The sequence below is a fragment of the Chiloscyllium plagiosum genome, chromosome 11, assembly GCF_004010195.1.
Source record: "Chiloscyllium plagiosum isolate BGI_BamShark_2017 chromosome 11, ASM401019v2, whole genome shotgun sequence".
In the NCBI taxonomy this organism is placed as follows: Eukaryota; Metazoa; Chordata; class Chondrichthyes; order Orectolobiformes; family Hemiscylliidae; genus Chiloscyllium; species Chiloscyllium plagiosum.
This window is the reverse complement of record NC_057720.1, coordinates 45,089,968-45,106,724: the sequence shown is the minus strand read 5'-3', so window position 1 is coordinate 45,106,724 and position 16,757 is coordinate 45,089,968. Positions and strand designations below refer to the sequence as shown.

The 16,757-nt window shown below is 40.7% G+C and overlaps 1 protein-coding gene across 5 annotated transcripts in view; it reads right to left on the bottom strand.

Moving 5' to 3' along the window:
* The window catches only part of spata6 (spermatogenesis associated 6), an 89,594-nt gene that overhangs the window by 36,526 nt on the left and 36,311 nt on the right, over nucleotides 1-16,757 (bottom strand). For 4 of the 5 annotated variants that reach the window (XR_006312973.1, XM_043699237.1, XM_043699238.1 and 1 more), the window contains exon 7: nucleotides 5,330-5,608. The exons of the other annotated variant lie outside the window; for it this stretch is intronic. Coding sequence is in view for 3 of the 4 variants with exons in the window: in XM_043699237.1 (XP_043555172.1) it covers nucleotides 5,330-5,608 (279 nt within the window). In the remaining variant the exon portion in view is untranslated. The remainder of the gene's footprint in view (nucleotides 1-5,329; nucleotides 5,609-16,757) is intronic. 5 annotated transcript variants of the gene reach the window in all.

Sequence of the window (16,757 nt, the reverse complement as noted above, 5' to 3'; positions counted from 1 at the left end):
AATGTATTACATTTATTCATGTTTATTTTATATATTGGAGATACCATATCTAATCTTCCAATTTGATATACCATCTGATCATCTTAAACTATAAACAATGAAGTTTTGATGCAGCAGAACACAGTACAGAAACACACCAACTATAAATGAACAGCATTGCCTAGAGGTGGATTATTAGTCATGATACCATAAACATTTCTTCAACAGTGCTGAGACTATTTAAGTCAAACTAACCAGGAAAATAAGCACTCATATCTCATTTGAAATAAAACAGGTGTGGAATTTATTTCTACAGCATGACTGGAAGGAGCCCTACAGTAGCCTAGCACAGTTTTGCTGGAAGGCACTTTTCCCAGAGAGACCTCCCCAAAGCAACTCTATATGGACTTCCCCAGCAGACAGGGAGCCTGTAATGCAGCAATACCTTAAAGTCACACTATCCTTAACGGCAAGGCATGCGAATTTCACATAAGGTAATTTTTATGAACTCCTCTGATTGCAAAGGTGTCTGGAAATATTGTGAATTGTTTTGGAGGTTTTATTGTTCATTTTGGGATTTGTCAAAGAAAGTAGTTATATCCAGCTAGGGAGCATAACAAAGTGGATGAGCAGTCCATATAAAGTGGCAAACATTAATGGGGCTGTGCCTCATGGTATCTACAACCTCTGACAGTCTATACTGCTTATACTTTTTTCTAGGACCTATCTGATAATCAGTTGTAGAGGATACACCACTATTAAACTTCACAGGAGTGGAATTATCTTAGTTAACAAGATGAATTATTGCACAATAGCACTAACTTTGTCACAATCATTGACTGTTCCGCTGGCTAAACATTAGTTAAAGATCAAATGGGTTGTGCTGCTCACTCTTATTTACTACAGTCTTAGTTGAATTTATTTTTTGACCTATCTTCAATGACAGTAGTGTATTCCAGACTAGAAAATCGTGTGTAATCACACTTCACAATGAATTATGAGATACAACCTCTGAGATTTCTGGCCACCACACTGCTGACTGGGTCTTGGCTATACACCAGTTTCTTCGGTGTGTCCTTTCCAATACATATTCTCAAAGGGAAGCTGGGATAATTAGTCTTCTGTCATATAGTAGTAAGTTATCTTTGATTGTGAAATGTAGTCAGAGATCAAAGTAGTTGCTCTCAGCCAACTCACTGGACTCTTGCTCTAGCATCCTTCAACACAATTCTGGTGAATGATAGCATAGTTCTGTTCTGTGTTGAATTTCATGGAGACTTTTGTTGATTTGCTGGCCATTTCTTCTCAGTCATATGAAACATTTATTTTGTGCCATCATAAATAATCTCAATGGATTCTTTATTCTCTTTTGGGATCTGCCATGGTACTTACTAGTTACCTCTTGATTGGTTGGTTGACAACAGCTTGCTTCTGGATCAGTTCTCTTAGAAATAGTGGGACCCTTCTACCCCTCTTAAGAATATTGAGACACAATCATGCATGTTACAAACTATGTAAGCATTTTCAATTATCCTATGCTTCGTTTTGCAGTATAACCTGCATCAGATCTATGGTCTTGACCATTATTCTACTTACGAACATCATTCCATCTCTGCAGGCTGTAGTTTTTGCTTGTTCAGTCACGGTAACCAATCTGAACAGGATACTAACCTTGGCACTTGTATCAAGTTTACATTTAGCAGCGAAACAATTTATGTGAACCCCAAATAGTTATGATCACAAATTCCTCTATGAATGCCTCAGGCCTCTTTTCCAAAAGAGATGGCTTGACCATAATGAGCTTTTTGCTTGTGTAACCTCCTTCCTTTCCTAGCTCTGTAACTGTGTCTTGTGAATTTAGTGTTTGACTTTGAGGTAATTCTGTAATGTATTTTATATAATATCTTAAGAGTTGTTTCCTCCAAAATATCCAAACTTATGTTCTGTTCTTCTCTAAGGTCCTTCTGTAACCTTGAATTTTTGTGAAAGAATTATATCGTTTTATCATTTTTTGACATTGCTTTTCTTAATTCTTACTGCTGCGAAGCTATTTTAAATCTGCATCATCACAATTACTGCTAGTAATCTGCTGTTCCTTAAGATTGTATTCTTACATTCACCAATTGTTTTAAATTTAATTACTGCATAGTTTGCGAGACCTAATACAGTATTTTCCTTATTTATATATAATATAGAGTTTTGAAAAAGATTGGCAAATAAAGCTTTGAATTTTAACTAACTGGCTATTTTTAGTTAATTATTTCTGTACTACTTACACACCCTTTTCAGAGTTTTCCCACTGGTCACTGCACCAAGCACTTCCTTCTACAGAAATTTTTAAATATACAGTTATCTAGCTGTGGACTATATAAAACCTGCCTTCAAAAGCACAGTTTAATTACTTAGCATTGGTCCTTTTAAATCTTTAGTTTTCTGGTCTTTTTCTTCTGCAAGAGTTCTTTTACTAGATTTTTAAAAATTTGCTCTTTTCCACCTTAAATAAATGCTTCAGGAACCCCCCTGTGCTGCCAGAGATCCTCTTTCACTAAGGCCTCTGTATTTTTCGAAGTATGGCTGATTTTCTCAGTTTTTCTAGCCCATACACTTTTCCCTCAATCTGTCACCAATATCTTGATGCAAATTTTTCTTTGGAGTGGTGAACTTGCTTTGTTGCTTTTCCACTGCTGCTGCTGCATCTCTCTGTAAGTAATTGTCTCAACTTCTAACTTGGTATATTCTTAAACAGTAAAGCACTTGAAGTGGTAAAGCACTTGCATTTAAAATTTTCTTTTCTTCTCGGTCTTCTTCGGCTGAGTTGGGGGATGGGATGGAGGGCTGCTGCATGGATTTCTGTGCAGCTGCTCATCATGTGGTATGACATTGATTGCCACTACTAGCACCTTTTGGTATTTTCAATTGCTGCAAGCCAGTGGTTTAGATTAAGGATTGTTTGATATAGTTCACTATCACTAATCTTTCTTTGCCTATACTTTGATTACGGTCTGTTTAATGATCATTAGCAGAAGATATACAACCACAGGGTCTTTGCATAACAGACACTGTTCTTACTTGACAATTTTATTTGTTTCTTGATCGCAATAAGTACAATTACATAGTCAGTCATACATAACTACTAGGACTCTTGGGGTTAAGTTGGACAGAATACATCTGCTCCTGAAGAATGTTTGTGTAGAATCCAATGTCTCGACACATTGTGTGCGAAACATCACCAGAATATGTGAAGACTAATATAATATCAACAATAACTACTTCAGAACCATTACCTTATACATATTGGGTCTTCAGCGCAACAGAGGAGAATACAGAAGGGAGAAGTTCTGTACCATGCTTTCTGTCAAAATGTAGTAGTAATCTTCCATTTTCCTTGACAGAGAGGCTGCCTAGCAGGACAGCCTCTGCATCCACTACTTTAATGTACATTGGTACTCTTCTGTATGCTGGCTCATTGAGATCCTCATCTGAGTTCTCTGACTTCTTTGTGACCTCGCCATCTGTCTGAACCTCTGACCTTGCTGCAGTCCATTTGAACTCACATGCTGACCTTAACTCTCCACCAGCTTCCATGGTACCAGTACCTAAGCTGAAGGCTGCAAATGAATGCCACTTTAGTGACAGGATCCCTTCACTGGTGCTATGTTGCTGCTCTCACTCTCTTACTGCTTGTATAATGTTGGCTGGGCAGGCAGTAATTTTTGGGTGTCTGAAACCAGGAGATCAGAAGGGGAAGATTGGGTTGAGGAAACGGTGGTGCAGGAAGCAAGAGATTTTGGCTCACACCATGTGTTGCTGCACATCAGGCCAGATTGCAGGGTAAGGATGAGCATGAGGTTGAAAAAGGGCTTAAGGCAGGATCATACCATCATATATACATCCTCAGTGATACTGAATGACAGAAGTTGAGTGGTTGCTGCCTCTAAGATACTAAAACTCATCTCCTCCATAGGATTCAGAGATGCAGGTTTCCTTGTCCACCTTTGTTCTGCTCTGTTCTCTTTTATTGTATGCCATTTTCGCTTGCAAGAGAACTTATAATGTCACTGATGGTCCAGAACTGTGTTTGGGTGATGTGACTCCCTTCGCTGAATATTTATTGATGTGCAAATTTCATAAGCAATAGGTGTAAGGTTGGGAGTAATAGCAACTATGTGAGAGTAAGGCGGCAAATCTAAATATTAAGCATGTGTCCTGAGTTCTAGTAAGTGCTGTTGACTGAGTGATAGGGATGTGATGTACTGAGCAATAAGACAGCTCAGTGGTGGGTTGGGTAAGGAATGTCTTGTGAAAACACATTTGCAGACCTTATTCATTATCTTGAAGGAATTCAATATCTTGCAGCACTGTTGCCAGGTGCTTGGGTCAGATGTTGGGACTGGCCTGGCATCTCGTTCCCTCTTTATTCTGAATGTTGTGCTCCTTGACCCAATGGATCTTTCTTTGTGCCCAGTTCCATTATTAATGTTTTCCATGAAATAGGTGTATCATTATAGGATTAGTATTGTTTGACTTCTTCCATTATCACAGTGTGGAGCTGTAAATTCAGTTTGATTGACTGTTCCAAGTGGATATAAAGAGGTTATCAAGCTTTGACATGGGAGCATGAATACAAATATTTGTTGTTATAAGTGATTGAGTACTTGCAGGGACTCACATTTACTGAACGGTCTTTTGTCAGAGTTTCTTAATACAGTGAAGTCAATAATAGATACTTTAAACTTTATTCAATTTCATCTCAAGATGGTTCCTAAGATCTCCCATAGTGGATACTGGGTGAGTTGGCAAGGAGGATATAAGGGCAAAGGGTGATGAAGAGGGGTGAAAAGTTGATATAAGGAGTCTGTGGGAGGTGAAAGCTTGAGGCCCTAATTGTTTTTATTAGGAACATAACAATAGGAATAGGCCATTAGCCAATTGAGCCTGTTTTGCCATTTAATAGGATCATGGCTGATCTGTGGCCTACTTCCATATACCTGCCTTTGGCCCATATTCCTTAATAATGTTGCTTATCAAAAAATTATCTATTGCAGATTTAAAACTAACAACTGACCTGGCACCACCTGCCATTTGTGGAACAGAGTTCCAAACTTCTATTACTCTTTATGTATAGAAGTGCTTCCTAACATCTCTCCTGAATGGTCTAGTTCTAATTCTCAGACTTTATAACTGGTAAGAAAGTCAGGAAGGCTGTCAAAAATAAAAATGCCTACACTCAGTTAAAGCTCTCTGAAGAGTAACAAATACAATGTCATCCCCATAAAGTTTTGATATTACAGGCCAATGACCTCTTACCAGACTTACTGTTCACTGAAATGAACACCCTCTGAACACGTACATGTCTAATTACAAATGGAGGTTTGCTATCTGTTTCCTTTTTAAATTGATAAGGTCCTAGGTTCAGATGTGCGAGTCTTTGATTGGCATCCTCTGAGAGTGCTGCCATCCGTCTTTTGGTATATGGTGATAGAGACCTTGTCTGGGATGCTATTGTGGGCTGCTTGTAGCTGTTATCTTTGCTGAACTCCCTGGGGCAAGGGGAAGGTTTTCTCTTTGATAATTGTGTCATGGATTTCCTCAATGGGGAGGACTGTAGTTCCAATGTCACATTATCCTCCTAAACAAAAAAGTTATAAAAACATTTTCTTTCACAATGACATTAATAAATCAATCAAAAAGAACTTCACAAATACTATTAAGTATAATAAACCTCATAACAATCCTTATAAAAGTAATCATCTTTGATAAGAGAGGAATATTTTAGAACATATCCATTTTAGACATTCACATGAACGTCAAATCATATTATAGAAGCAAGGAAAATCTGATTTTAGATAGCAATGATTTTCATCCTTCAGACTAAGCAAAGCACGAAAAATTGTTAATTGCATTTGAAAGGAATCGCTGCATAATTTGATAATAACAGTACAGCCATGGAAAAATTAAAAACTTCTGTATTTCACATTTTAGAAACTTAATTGAAATCCATTTTAACAAAAATAATATCACATTAAACAGGTTATGTTACAAAGTATTGCTCAATCAGTGCTCACAGTCACTCATATTTTGTTCAGCACTCTGCCTTAGTGACATCTATTTAATATATGTTAACACAAACAAGAAGTTTCACTTTTTTAAAATGTGGATAATTTTCATTTTCTCCTGCCCATGGTCCCAAAACAGATGATGTGCAAGTAGCATTAGGAGAGATTAGGAAGAAGAGTCAATAATTAAAATAAAAATATTATGATGAAACAACTAATTTCCCACATCTTCCTGTGGTGTATTCGTTAAGTACTCTAATGCACTTGTATAGTATGATCTGCCTATACTGCACACAATATCTTTCACTATACCTAGGTATATGAGACAATTGCTGAAAATGTGTTGCTGGAAAAGCGCAGCAGGTCAGGCAGCATCCAAGGAACAGGAGAATCGACGTTTCGGGCATAAGCCCTTCTTCAGGAAAGGGCTGAATGTGACAATTATAAGTCAAATCAAACCAAACCAAAATGATTTGGCTCCTTCAAATATGCATGCTTCTCCTTTACATAAAGTAAAGAAAGGCAGAACAGGAGGAATAAAACCAAACAGAAAGAATCAAGGGAACTATAGGAAAGGAGAGGGATTAAAAGAGAGAATCAATAAAACATCCATGATGTCAAATGGAGGTGGCTCCCCAGTAGTAGTGTACTTCCAAAACCATTGCCAGAGATTTTGTTCATGCTACTTCAACGATGATTACAAGATTGAAAGCACAAGTAGACAATAATCTTTGTGTTTGCAGAGTAGTAGATATGGCTATGAACAGCTCTGTATACTTGAGAACATCAAACAACGGTCTACAGTATTAGAAGCCACTTTTTATAAACTTCATTGATTTCAAGGAAGTTTACCATAGCATCCTTTAGTCGTCATTCTGTTACATCACAAAGCAACATGATATCTTCGAGTGTAACAACTTCAAAGCTTTATACCATAACTCTTTGTTTTGGAAGGACAGATCTGGTCAATTTCTACATTGTCAGGTAGTTGCCAGTATTGTGACTGTAGTGGAACAGTTCAGCTAGAGGTGCAGTTAATGTTTGAAAACAGGGCTTCACATAAACAATGTTGGGTCTTGACTCAGCTGGAAGTGATGCAGAGTAAATCAATTTGGATTAAAACTGAATCCACTTTTCAGGATACAGGAAAAGGCAGAAAAGGATCAACCACCCAAGGGTATTGGTTGAAGAAAGCTGAATATGATTCAGCCTGGTGTTTTGCATTCACTTTCTAGGTTCTGTCACTGTGGATATTGAAATTCATGAAGGCTAACCTGTTGCTCAACTGCTAATCAACATTCATAGTTACAGAGCTTTTTCATGATCTGTTGGTTTTGGGATTACTTACCTCTGTTGACATGTGTGCTGTTTGCCCTGTTCCACATGTTTATAGTCTTACGTTATAGGCCTATCAGCATGCCATCTTATTTCTACGTTATTTTTGGCATACTCTTTTACTCCTGTCTTGGAAATTAAATCGACTCAACTCAAATGGTAGCAAGAGCAAAGAAAACGTTTATTTTTGACATCTGCAAAGGGACCCGATACACTGGCAAGACGCCTCATATAAGGGGCACCTGATAGCTTTCACATATTCCCTTTATACTATAATTCGCTTCTTCTTTTCAACACCTCAAGGTCAGGGCCTGGAACATTCGAGTTCCTTTCCATATATGGAGTTGTTTTTCTCATTCCTTGACTGTTGATATGGATATGGTAGTTTTAACTGGCCTTGTAAATCTGCTGTTAGGTCGGTTTGCCTTCACATTTTTTTCTGCAATACAACCTCTAGTTTCAGTCAAGCTCTTACTTCTTTGTTTCCCTAAGCTTTCATAGATTTCACAATAAATGTTAAATTTCCATTACAACACCCTCCATTGAACTGAGGTTGGTCATCTGGCATGAAGGCATTAGCAGACGAGAGTTAAGTTGAGAGACAAGAAGCTGAACATTATGTTATTGTCAGTGTCAGTTCATTTAGTTTCTTGGAGGGTTTCTTGCTGCAAGACCTAGTAACAGTTCTCACCATTTCTTACCAAATTCACATTTTTATTATCTACCCTCCCACTGCGGTGCATATTCTGCTTGATTGTAACCTCATTTTACCATGCTCTAGAATAACTTGCCATTCACTCTTCCAAAAGCCTGGGCACTCATATCTGATGTGTTCAGTCCTCAACTGCCGGGTATGCCATCTGCATGATCTCAGAGTTAAAAATCTATTCTGTTCCTTCCTGGAAGCTTCTCCATCACTGAAGTTAAACTGACTGGTCTATAACTGCTGCAACTATTCTTACAACCTTTCTGGAATAACACCATAATGTTTACAATTCTCCAGTCTTCTGGCATCAACACCGACTCCAGGGAAGACTGAAAGATTAAGGTTAGTGCCCCTGAAATTCCTACCTTCACCTCCTTCAAAATCCTTGGGTGCATCTTATCTGGACCAGTGCATTTCTGGCGACATGACTTAGAGATCACACCTGTCACTCACTGGACAGAGTTATTCGCATTGAAGCATAAAGTGTCCTGGCCACATCCTTTCAATGCTAATGGCTAGCACAACTACCAGCACAGGTCTGTATTCTCTAAGCATCTTGGAAGTAGATCAGAGAGGTGTCATGAGTATCTTGAATGGTTTGGTGGGATTTCAATGTCTATGAATGAACACTGCATGCAGCAAGTGACCAAAAATCATATCCTGAGCAATATGGAAGCTCTTTGCAGTTGGCTGTGAGCCAACATTGCCTTGGATTCTCTGATGAGAATTCTCAGAATTGCAGCAAACTGTTTCTGACATCGAGATAGGCCTTGGCAAACTTTGCCAAGACTTTGAGATTCAGTCTCATTTCTTTCCAAGGCCCACGTCGCTCAAGCCACTATAAAATTCTGTCTAAGCACACAGATTCTGTCTGTTTTGCAATTCTAATGATGGTAGTCCATCACAGTACCTTGTGGTCATACAGCTGTAAGCTGAGAGATCTGTTCTGAATCTATCCCTTGTAGCATGATGATATTACTATGTGACAAAACAGAGGATTCCAATCATTGTGAAGGCTAGATTTAGTCTCCACAGAACTGGTTATCGGTCCTAATAATATTGCCAAGGCCAGATGCATCAAAATTGATAGCCAGGACGTTGTCAAGTCAGCTATTCCCTCATGCTGATTTTCTCACCAGATGCCACAAAGCTAAAATGGCACCTCCCCCTCAGAACTATCTAATCTGGTGGGTGGGAGTACCAATTATCCAATCCTGGTTATGAATGATGAATTCCCTCACCTGGCTCACATTCACTTGGGCATAAACCCTTCACAAAATGTTGACTCTCCGGCTCCTCAGATGCTGCCTGACCTGCTGTGTTTCTCCAGCGCCACACTTTTCGACTCTGACTCTCCAGCACCTGCAGTCCTCACTTTTTCCTAGATGCTCAGTGCTTTGCCTAAGTCGTGTTAAGTTGGGGCAGAGGTGAAAATCAACAGAAGTTTTCTTTGATAATAAAGAATGAAACTGCTGGAGAAACTAAGCATCAACCTGTGGATGCAGAAACATAGTTAATTTTTCAGATAGTGAGCAAAACCGATTGCGAAGGTGCACAGAGCAAAAAACAAATGCAGTGCCAGTCATGGTAAAGGAGAATTAAGAGTTGTAAAGTGGATATAAATTAAGGTGAGAAAAGGAGAAAATATGTCTGCTTTATTGTCAGCAAAGTCAACAAAATACGAAGAAGACATGGTGGTGAGGAAATGTAAGAAAACTGGAGGACAGAGGCCATACTTTGAAGTTGTGGAACTCTACTGTGTACTCGAGTCTTTAAACAGAAAATGTGGTATTGTTCCTCTGGCATGAAGGATGCCCAGAACTCATGGCTGCTCACTGGCTCAGTGGTTAGCACGGCTGCCTCACTATGCCAGGGACCCAGATTCAATTTGATTCCAGCCTCAGGCAACTGTGTGGCATTTGCACATTCTCCCCATGTTTGCGTGGGTTTCATCTGGGTGTTCTGGTTTCGTCCCATAGTCCAAAGATGTGCAGTTTAGATGGATTGACCATGGGAAATGCAGGGTTACAGGAATGGGGTGGAAAGGATGTCGGTCTGGGTTGGAGGACTTGGTGGGTCAAATGACTTGCAACCTCATTATTGGAATTCTGTGGTCCTATGATGATTCTATGGCTAATCCACAGATCTTGTTGTCAGTTTCTACACTTAATGGAAATACAGTACAGGTGCAGATTACTGATGTCCTGGCCATTGTACCAAACTGCCATCCACTGCAGCAGGACCTGGCCCAAATTGGTGACCATCCTATTTTTGTGGGCATCAAGGTTACAAGTGGCATGAACTTTTATGGTTCACTTCAAGGAGCGATGGGGACCTATGCAGCTTCTCTAAACCCTCCAATCACAAAGGTATTTTGATTGCTACTTAGATTATGTTCTCTAAACTGTTCCATTTATATCCTCCCCCACAGACAAGCAGCCCAGGCAGTGGCTCCAACAACACTGGCTTCCCCGAGATGCAGGGTGAAAAGACTATATTTATGTTGCTTTGCAAGAGCCCTATCACCAACCACACAGTTCTTTAATAGAAAAGGCTTCAACTCCATCAATGTTCAAATAACATGTGACCATTAATGCTTGAATTTTGGAGGTCAGCAGCACATATCCAAGGAGCTGCCATGACGCATATATACTAGAGAACCCATAGGTTCTTCCTTCCTTCCAAGTTTTTTGGGTATGGCTAAGGAGATAGTGTTGCCACTTCAAAACATACCTTATGGCAACATTACAAAACCCCAGACTGAGATCAACAAAGATACAAGGCAGCTCGTGTTTCGAACAGGACCATGGTGCAGCAGTCTAGGCCTCCTTAACATGAGATTTCAATAGCTGGACCACTCATGTTGTGTTGCAGTGTAGCCTAGAAGATGTATGCTACATCATTGTGGCATGCTGTGCTCTTTGCAACTTGAGCTAAAGTGCAATGTCTGAGATGAGGAGGACATGTGGGATTGACAGCAATCTTCTGAGAATGAGGATGGGGATGACATTGGGGCACTGACTGGAAAGATAATCCAAGACAGTTTAATACAGCATCCATTGTCCATTACAAGAAACCAGAGGAAACCTAAATTATACCTAGTATTAGGATGCATAAACTGGTTTTGGATTTCCTTTAATTGTGCATATTTGTTATATGGCAAACAGACTCTGGTCAGTGCAAAGTATTGGTGTAGTCTTAGTTATTTTAGCAGTCCATGAACATCTATGTTGCTGGATAAACATGATCTTATCCTTAAAATTGTATGTTTGGTAACTTGAGATGATCACACTTCCAAGTATATACATTTTGCAGGTCTTATTCACCAAAAGGGAGAAAGCAGCAATTTAGGCATAACACAATGCTAATGTTATGTAGGTTTTACAGCTTCACTCAGCAGGTGAGATCAGATGTTGTGCAGCAGTCTCTACTGATCATAGCAGGTTGACAGGAATCCGGAGGCAACTCTTTTTAAATCTTCTACTATTGGCCAACCTACAGCATTTCAGAGTTTGTACAAACCGCTACATTGAACTGAAATACGTGAGCATTTTATTGGACAGCATATAACCTGAGAGAGGCAACACTTTATGCAGCTTCTCTTGGTACGCCAATGTGACATGAGGAAGAGTGAATAGATTGAATATTTCCCAAACTTGAAAGGTAGTGTCCTCTCTTTAAAAGCTGATAGATGGAATGAACCTTGTATTCAGAGATGTGAGGAATCATCATGGATTTCATACTCCCACTCACAAAACTGGTTTAAGTGTGGATGGTGTGTGCAAGCCAAGCACTGGTGCAATCCCCACATATTGCTTTTAGCCTCAGTGTTGTTCACATTAAAGTGCAATGTCTTGGACTACAGTCATGGAGATCACAGTTCAAGAATCTGTAATCCCTGACTGTACTCACAATCAAGAATTCAGTTCCTTATGAGAGATCAGAAGTGTTTGGCTATTACAGCTTCTTTCATCCTTGGCATGGCTGAAGAAGCTGCTCATCTCTGAAATGGGTGCAAATTCACCAGATTCCACAGCAAGACACCAGACCAATGATCTTAAGTGTGCAAGTGCATATATATTTATGAATGTGCAATAAACTTTATAATGATTTGTAACTCATGTCATAAATGTGCCCTCAGTAAGTTTATTTCTTCCTTTGCCTACCATTACATTTAAGCACAATTCCAAAGTCTGAAGCTGTGTGAGGATGCTCTATAGTTGGTGTTGTTAACCTAGAAGATTTGTCAGTTATTGTCAGGGCATTTGGGCCCAGAGGGTCAAGGCTGCTGACAGTGTCCATCCCAAATCAATCTCCTCGGCTTGGATCTCTGCAGGCTTTAGCATCACCGGCAGGGGGAAGCAGAAGTGGAGGATCTGGGCACTTCTGGAGTGTCTTGAGAGGAAACCGCTTGGTGGGGATAAGGGAACTACACGTGGCCCCTCCTCTCTACAGATTCCTGCTGGCTGCACCGGGCTCCCTGAGAGATTGGGGCACCTGGAGTGAGGTCTGGTTTCCTCGAACCGTTTTGCCTTGTCATTGATCCAGAGCACCTCCAGTTACAGCTATAGAGTGCAGGTCCATGCACACATCTGACAGATGCACAGTGTGCTGGACCTGGATCTCTAAGGCTGTAGCCAATCTGTCTGTGGAGGCAGCCAGATGCATGTACGTTGAAGGCAGAACAGTAATTATAACATTAGTGGACTCCTTCACCCTTCCATCCAGTTTACTGACTGCTTCTGACAAATCAACCAGCTGTTCCTGTACTTGTCAGTGTACTTTAATGAAGTCATTAATAGCTGAGACCATGGGATTGTCCTTTGCCTGGGGCTGAGAAGGTTCATTGCCTACAGTGGACCTCTCAGTGCTAGAGACTTGGGCCATTCTCCTTCACCCAGCTGAGGAGAGGTGCTCACCAGATTGTGCTCCTGAGTCTCATTTAGATAGACTATCCATCGATGTGAAAGTCTCTGAGCTAATGGAGGTGAATCATACAATCATAGCATTCCTACAGTGTGGAAACAGCCCTTTGGCCCAACAGGTCTACACCAATCCTCCGAAGAGTAACCCTCTCAGATCCATTCTCGTACCCTATTACTTGACATTTACCCCTGACTAACGCACCTAACCTACTCGTCCCTGAACACTATGGGCAATGTAGTCTGGCCAATTCACCTAACCTTGATCTTTGGACTATGGGAGGAAACCGGAGCACCCGGAAGAAACCCACGCAGACACTGGGAAAATGTATAAACTCCACACAATCACCTGGAGCTGGAATTGAACCCAGGTCCCTTGCACTGTGAGGCAGCATGCTAACCACTGTGCCACCGTGCTGACCTAGGTGTAGGTGAAAGCCTTGCTGGTGCACTCTCTAAATTGAGTGGTTTCTTCCTTAAAAGGTGTCTGCAACACTGGCCTCTTCAGGGCAAAGATTCACTGGGTGCCATTACTGTTCTGCATAAGAGACGAAAGGGAATCAGCTGTGAAAGAGGGATAAAACTGTAGGCAGTTTAATAATGAGTCAGCCTTGATGATAATGGGAGATCAATGCACCATAGCACCATGAGGTTACTATGTTGGTTGTCCATGAAGGTCACAGCATTCCTAATTAGCAATCACAGGTTTCTCATCCAAATCCCAAATCTTTTCATCATATGGCAAAAGGAGCCTAATTCCTACTATTGGTCTTTGACTTCTTGACTCTACAATGAGATAAAAGGAGGGATTGAGTCTGATGGCAGTGATGGGAGAACTGTAAATCATGATCTGATCTTACCAACAGATTAGATGGTAAGTTGCTCCTTGTGAGTGAGTAGGAAGTGGAGAGGGCAGCAAGATTGGGAGAATGAAGTGATTGAGAGCTGTGGAGGGGTCATGACGCAAACAATAGTGAAAGATGCAATCCAAGAATCTAAGTAAAAGTTGTGTACAATGCAGGATTAGAATGAGTAGTGGCCCAATGAGCATGAGGTAGCAGAGAGAACATAATTGTGCTTATCCTTGCTGAGCACAGGAGGAGACGTCTTCCTGTATCTCTGTGCAGTGCATTGCAGGACACTGCAGTGATCCAGGCTATCTCAAACCAGACTGCTGGTCTGATGGCACACTCTGCTGGTCATCTGGAAAAAGCAGTGCTCTCCTTTTCGCCACCTCATCATTCCTACTTCCATAAAAATGGATCCCAATGTTTTCCTAATGACTGATTTAGATTAACGTGTATGAATTTTTTAAAAAAATTGTATAGGTTAAGGATTTCACTCTCAGTAAATTTGTGATTTCCCACTTTCTGGCTTTTTTGTGGGCTCTGCAGTGAAGACAGACATAAAATATTTGTCTTTCTTTTTAAATGAACTTCATGGACTAAATTATCCCATTTTTTGGTAGATTTCTTTTGAGTGTGATTTATGGTCCCTGTTTTTCCATGATGATATTCTCACACAATCATCCACTGTTCAGTTTATTAATTATATAACTGGCCACTGCTAAATAGTAGAAAGGGTTAACATTTTCAGAAGACTGAATTTTCTGACAACGAAGAAACACAATATAATTATTTCAGGAATCTAAATTTCCCAGAGAGTATAGCAGTGTAAGACAATGATTTCTTGTGTATCAATAATGTACAACTCACCCAGATTGGCGCTCCAAATAATTCAGGAGACAATTGGTCAAACAAAAAGTATAAGTGAACCTCAGCAATGTTCCCTCTAACATTTGTTTGCTGTTTTCAGTTATATTCCCTTGGTTCCTTTAAAATTGATGCACAGTTGCAAATTTGACCACTGTAGTGACTGAAACTTGCTGGATTTTGTAGACTATGAGATCCTTGATTGGGATTGTTAATATGGGCCAATCAGGAAAGCACTGGCTGACCAATATAACTAGAAGCTCGGAAGGTGGGAGGGGCGGGGGCTTGCTGGGTCTGTATTGTCTGCACTTTTGTATGTAACGGTATTGTCTAATGTATAAATGTCATTGTCACTGTCTTGTCACACATGGAACTGGGATTTGAGGTTTGTCCTCCTCTCCCTGTAAAATGGTTGAACGGTAGGGTTCGGGGCCTAGCTTTGCTGCTCCTCTCCCTTGTAAAACTGCTGTCTTTTGTGTACAGCTGTCAATGTTTTTTGTAAACTGTTTTGTAATTTGTTTAATAAAATTAAAAAAAAAACTAGAAGCTCCTCATTTGAGGGGACTGACTCTGTGCGAGCTGGTACTATAGTCAGTATGTTATTGTTAGTTTCTGCTTCCCTTTTTTTTGGAAGGGGAAAGCCTGACTCCTGAACTGACTGAATTATTTAGCAAGTTTGTTAACTGGCATTCCTTTTAGTGAGGACTGATGATTGTTAAACTCCTGATGCACATAATGTGTTTCAGGTGTAAATCAGTTTTCGTTAGGGGATTGTTGTTTCACTGGCTGGTTACAGCCTGTGTGTTACTCTCTTCTCTTTCTGAAAAAAGGATAATGTTAATTTTATGGTAGAGCTTAGCTCTTGGACTCTAGTTTTCTTTGTTTTCTTGTATGTGTCTTCACTTTTTTTTTATTGGTGTTTTGGACTGAGCCCTGTGGAAGACAGACATTTTACCAGAGGAGTTGTTCCTGTGGGGAGGCCGAGCCCTGGGCCTGGGCCTCTGAAGATTGAACACCTGTGTGTGTGCTGGGAGGTGAGCAGTTGCTGTATCCTGGAGTTTGGGAGAAGACCTTTCCTTCAGGAGTGGACCAAACCCCTGAGTTAACTGCACCTGTACTGTGTTCCTGTGAGTGGGCCTGGCTCTCTAAGGCTGGGCCAGGACTCCATTGAGACTGAACACCTGTGTGCTGTGGGGTGTGCATTTGCTGCCTTCAGGAGTGGACTCTGCCCTTGGTTGCGGACTCTGTTTCTAGCAACGGACTCTGCAGTTTGGAGTGGCCTCTATCTCTGACAACGTACATTGTATACTGGAATGGATTCTTCCTAGAAATGGATTCTATATTTTGAAGACTGTATAGATTTGGACTGTGTACCAGAAAGGACTGTTTTTGGTAAATAACTGTATTGTGGTGTTTCCTGGGTCTATCACCCGCACTGTCTTGTGTCCCTGGGTCTGGCATGCCTTGCTGGGAGGCTCATGTGTCGTCCTGAAAGCTGTCACCCCTAGGGCTGGAGGGTGGGTAGGCCATCCTGTGAACCTGAAGTTAGTAGTTTGTCCTGAAAGCCAGAGGGTGGGTAGGCTGTTCTGAGCGCTGTCGTCCCGATAAGGGGTAATCGGGACGGGCTGTCCTAGAGGTGGTCGAAAGGAGTGTCAGGTCGAACCACTAACTGGAAGGGGCATGGGGTGGACCGAGAACCGGAAGGTGGGAGGGACGGGGGCTTGTTGGGTCTGTATTGTCTGCACTTTTGTATGTAACAGTATTGTCTAATGTACACGTCATTGTTGATGTCTCTTTATATTTTTATATATGAAACTGGGATTTGAGGTTTGTCCTCATGTCCCTGTAAACTGTTTGAACTGTGGGGTTTGGGGCCTGGCTTTGCTGCTCCTCTCCCTTGTAAAATTGCTGTCTTTTGTATGCAGCTGTAAATGTAACTGTTTGTTGTATACTGATTTTGTAACTTGTTTAATAAAAATAAAAAAATATAACTAGAAGATTAGAAGATCCTCATTTGAGGGGACTGACTGTGCTGGCTGGTACTACA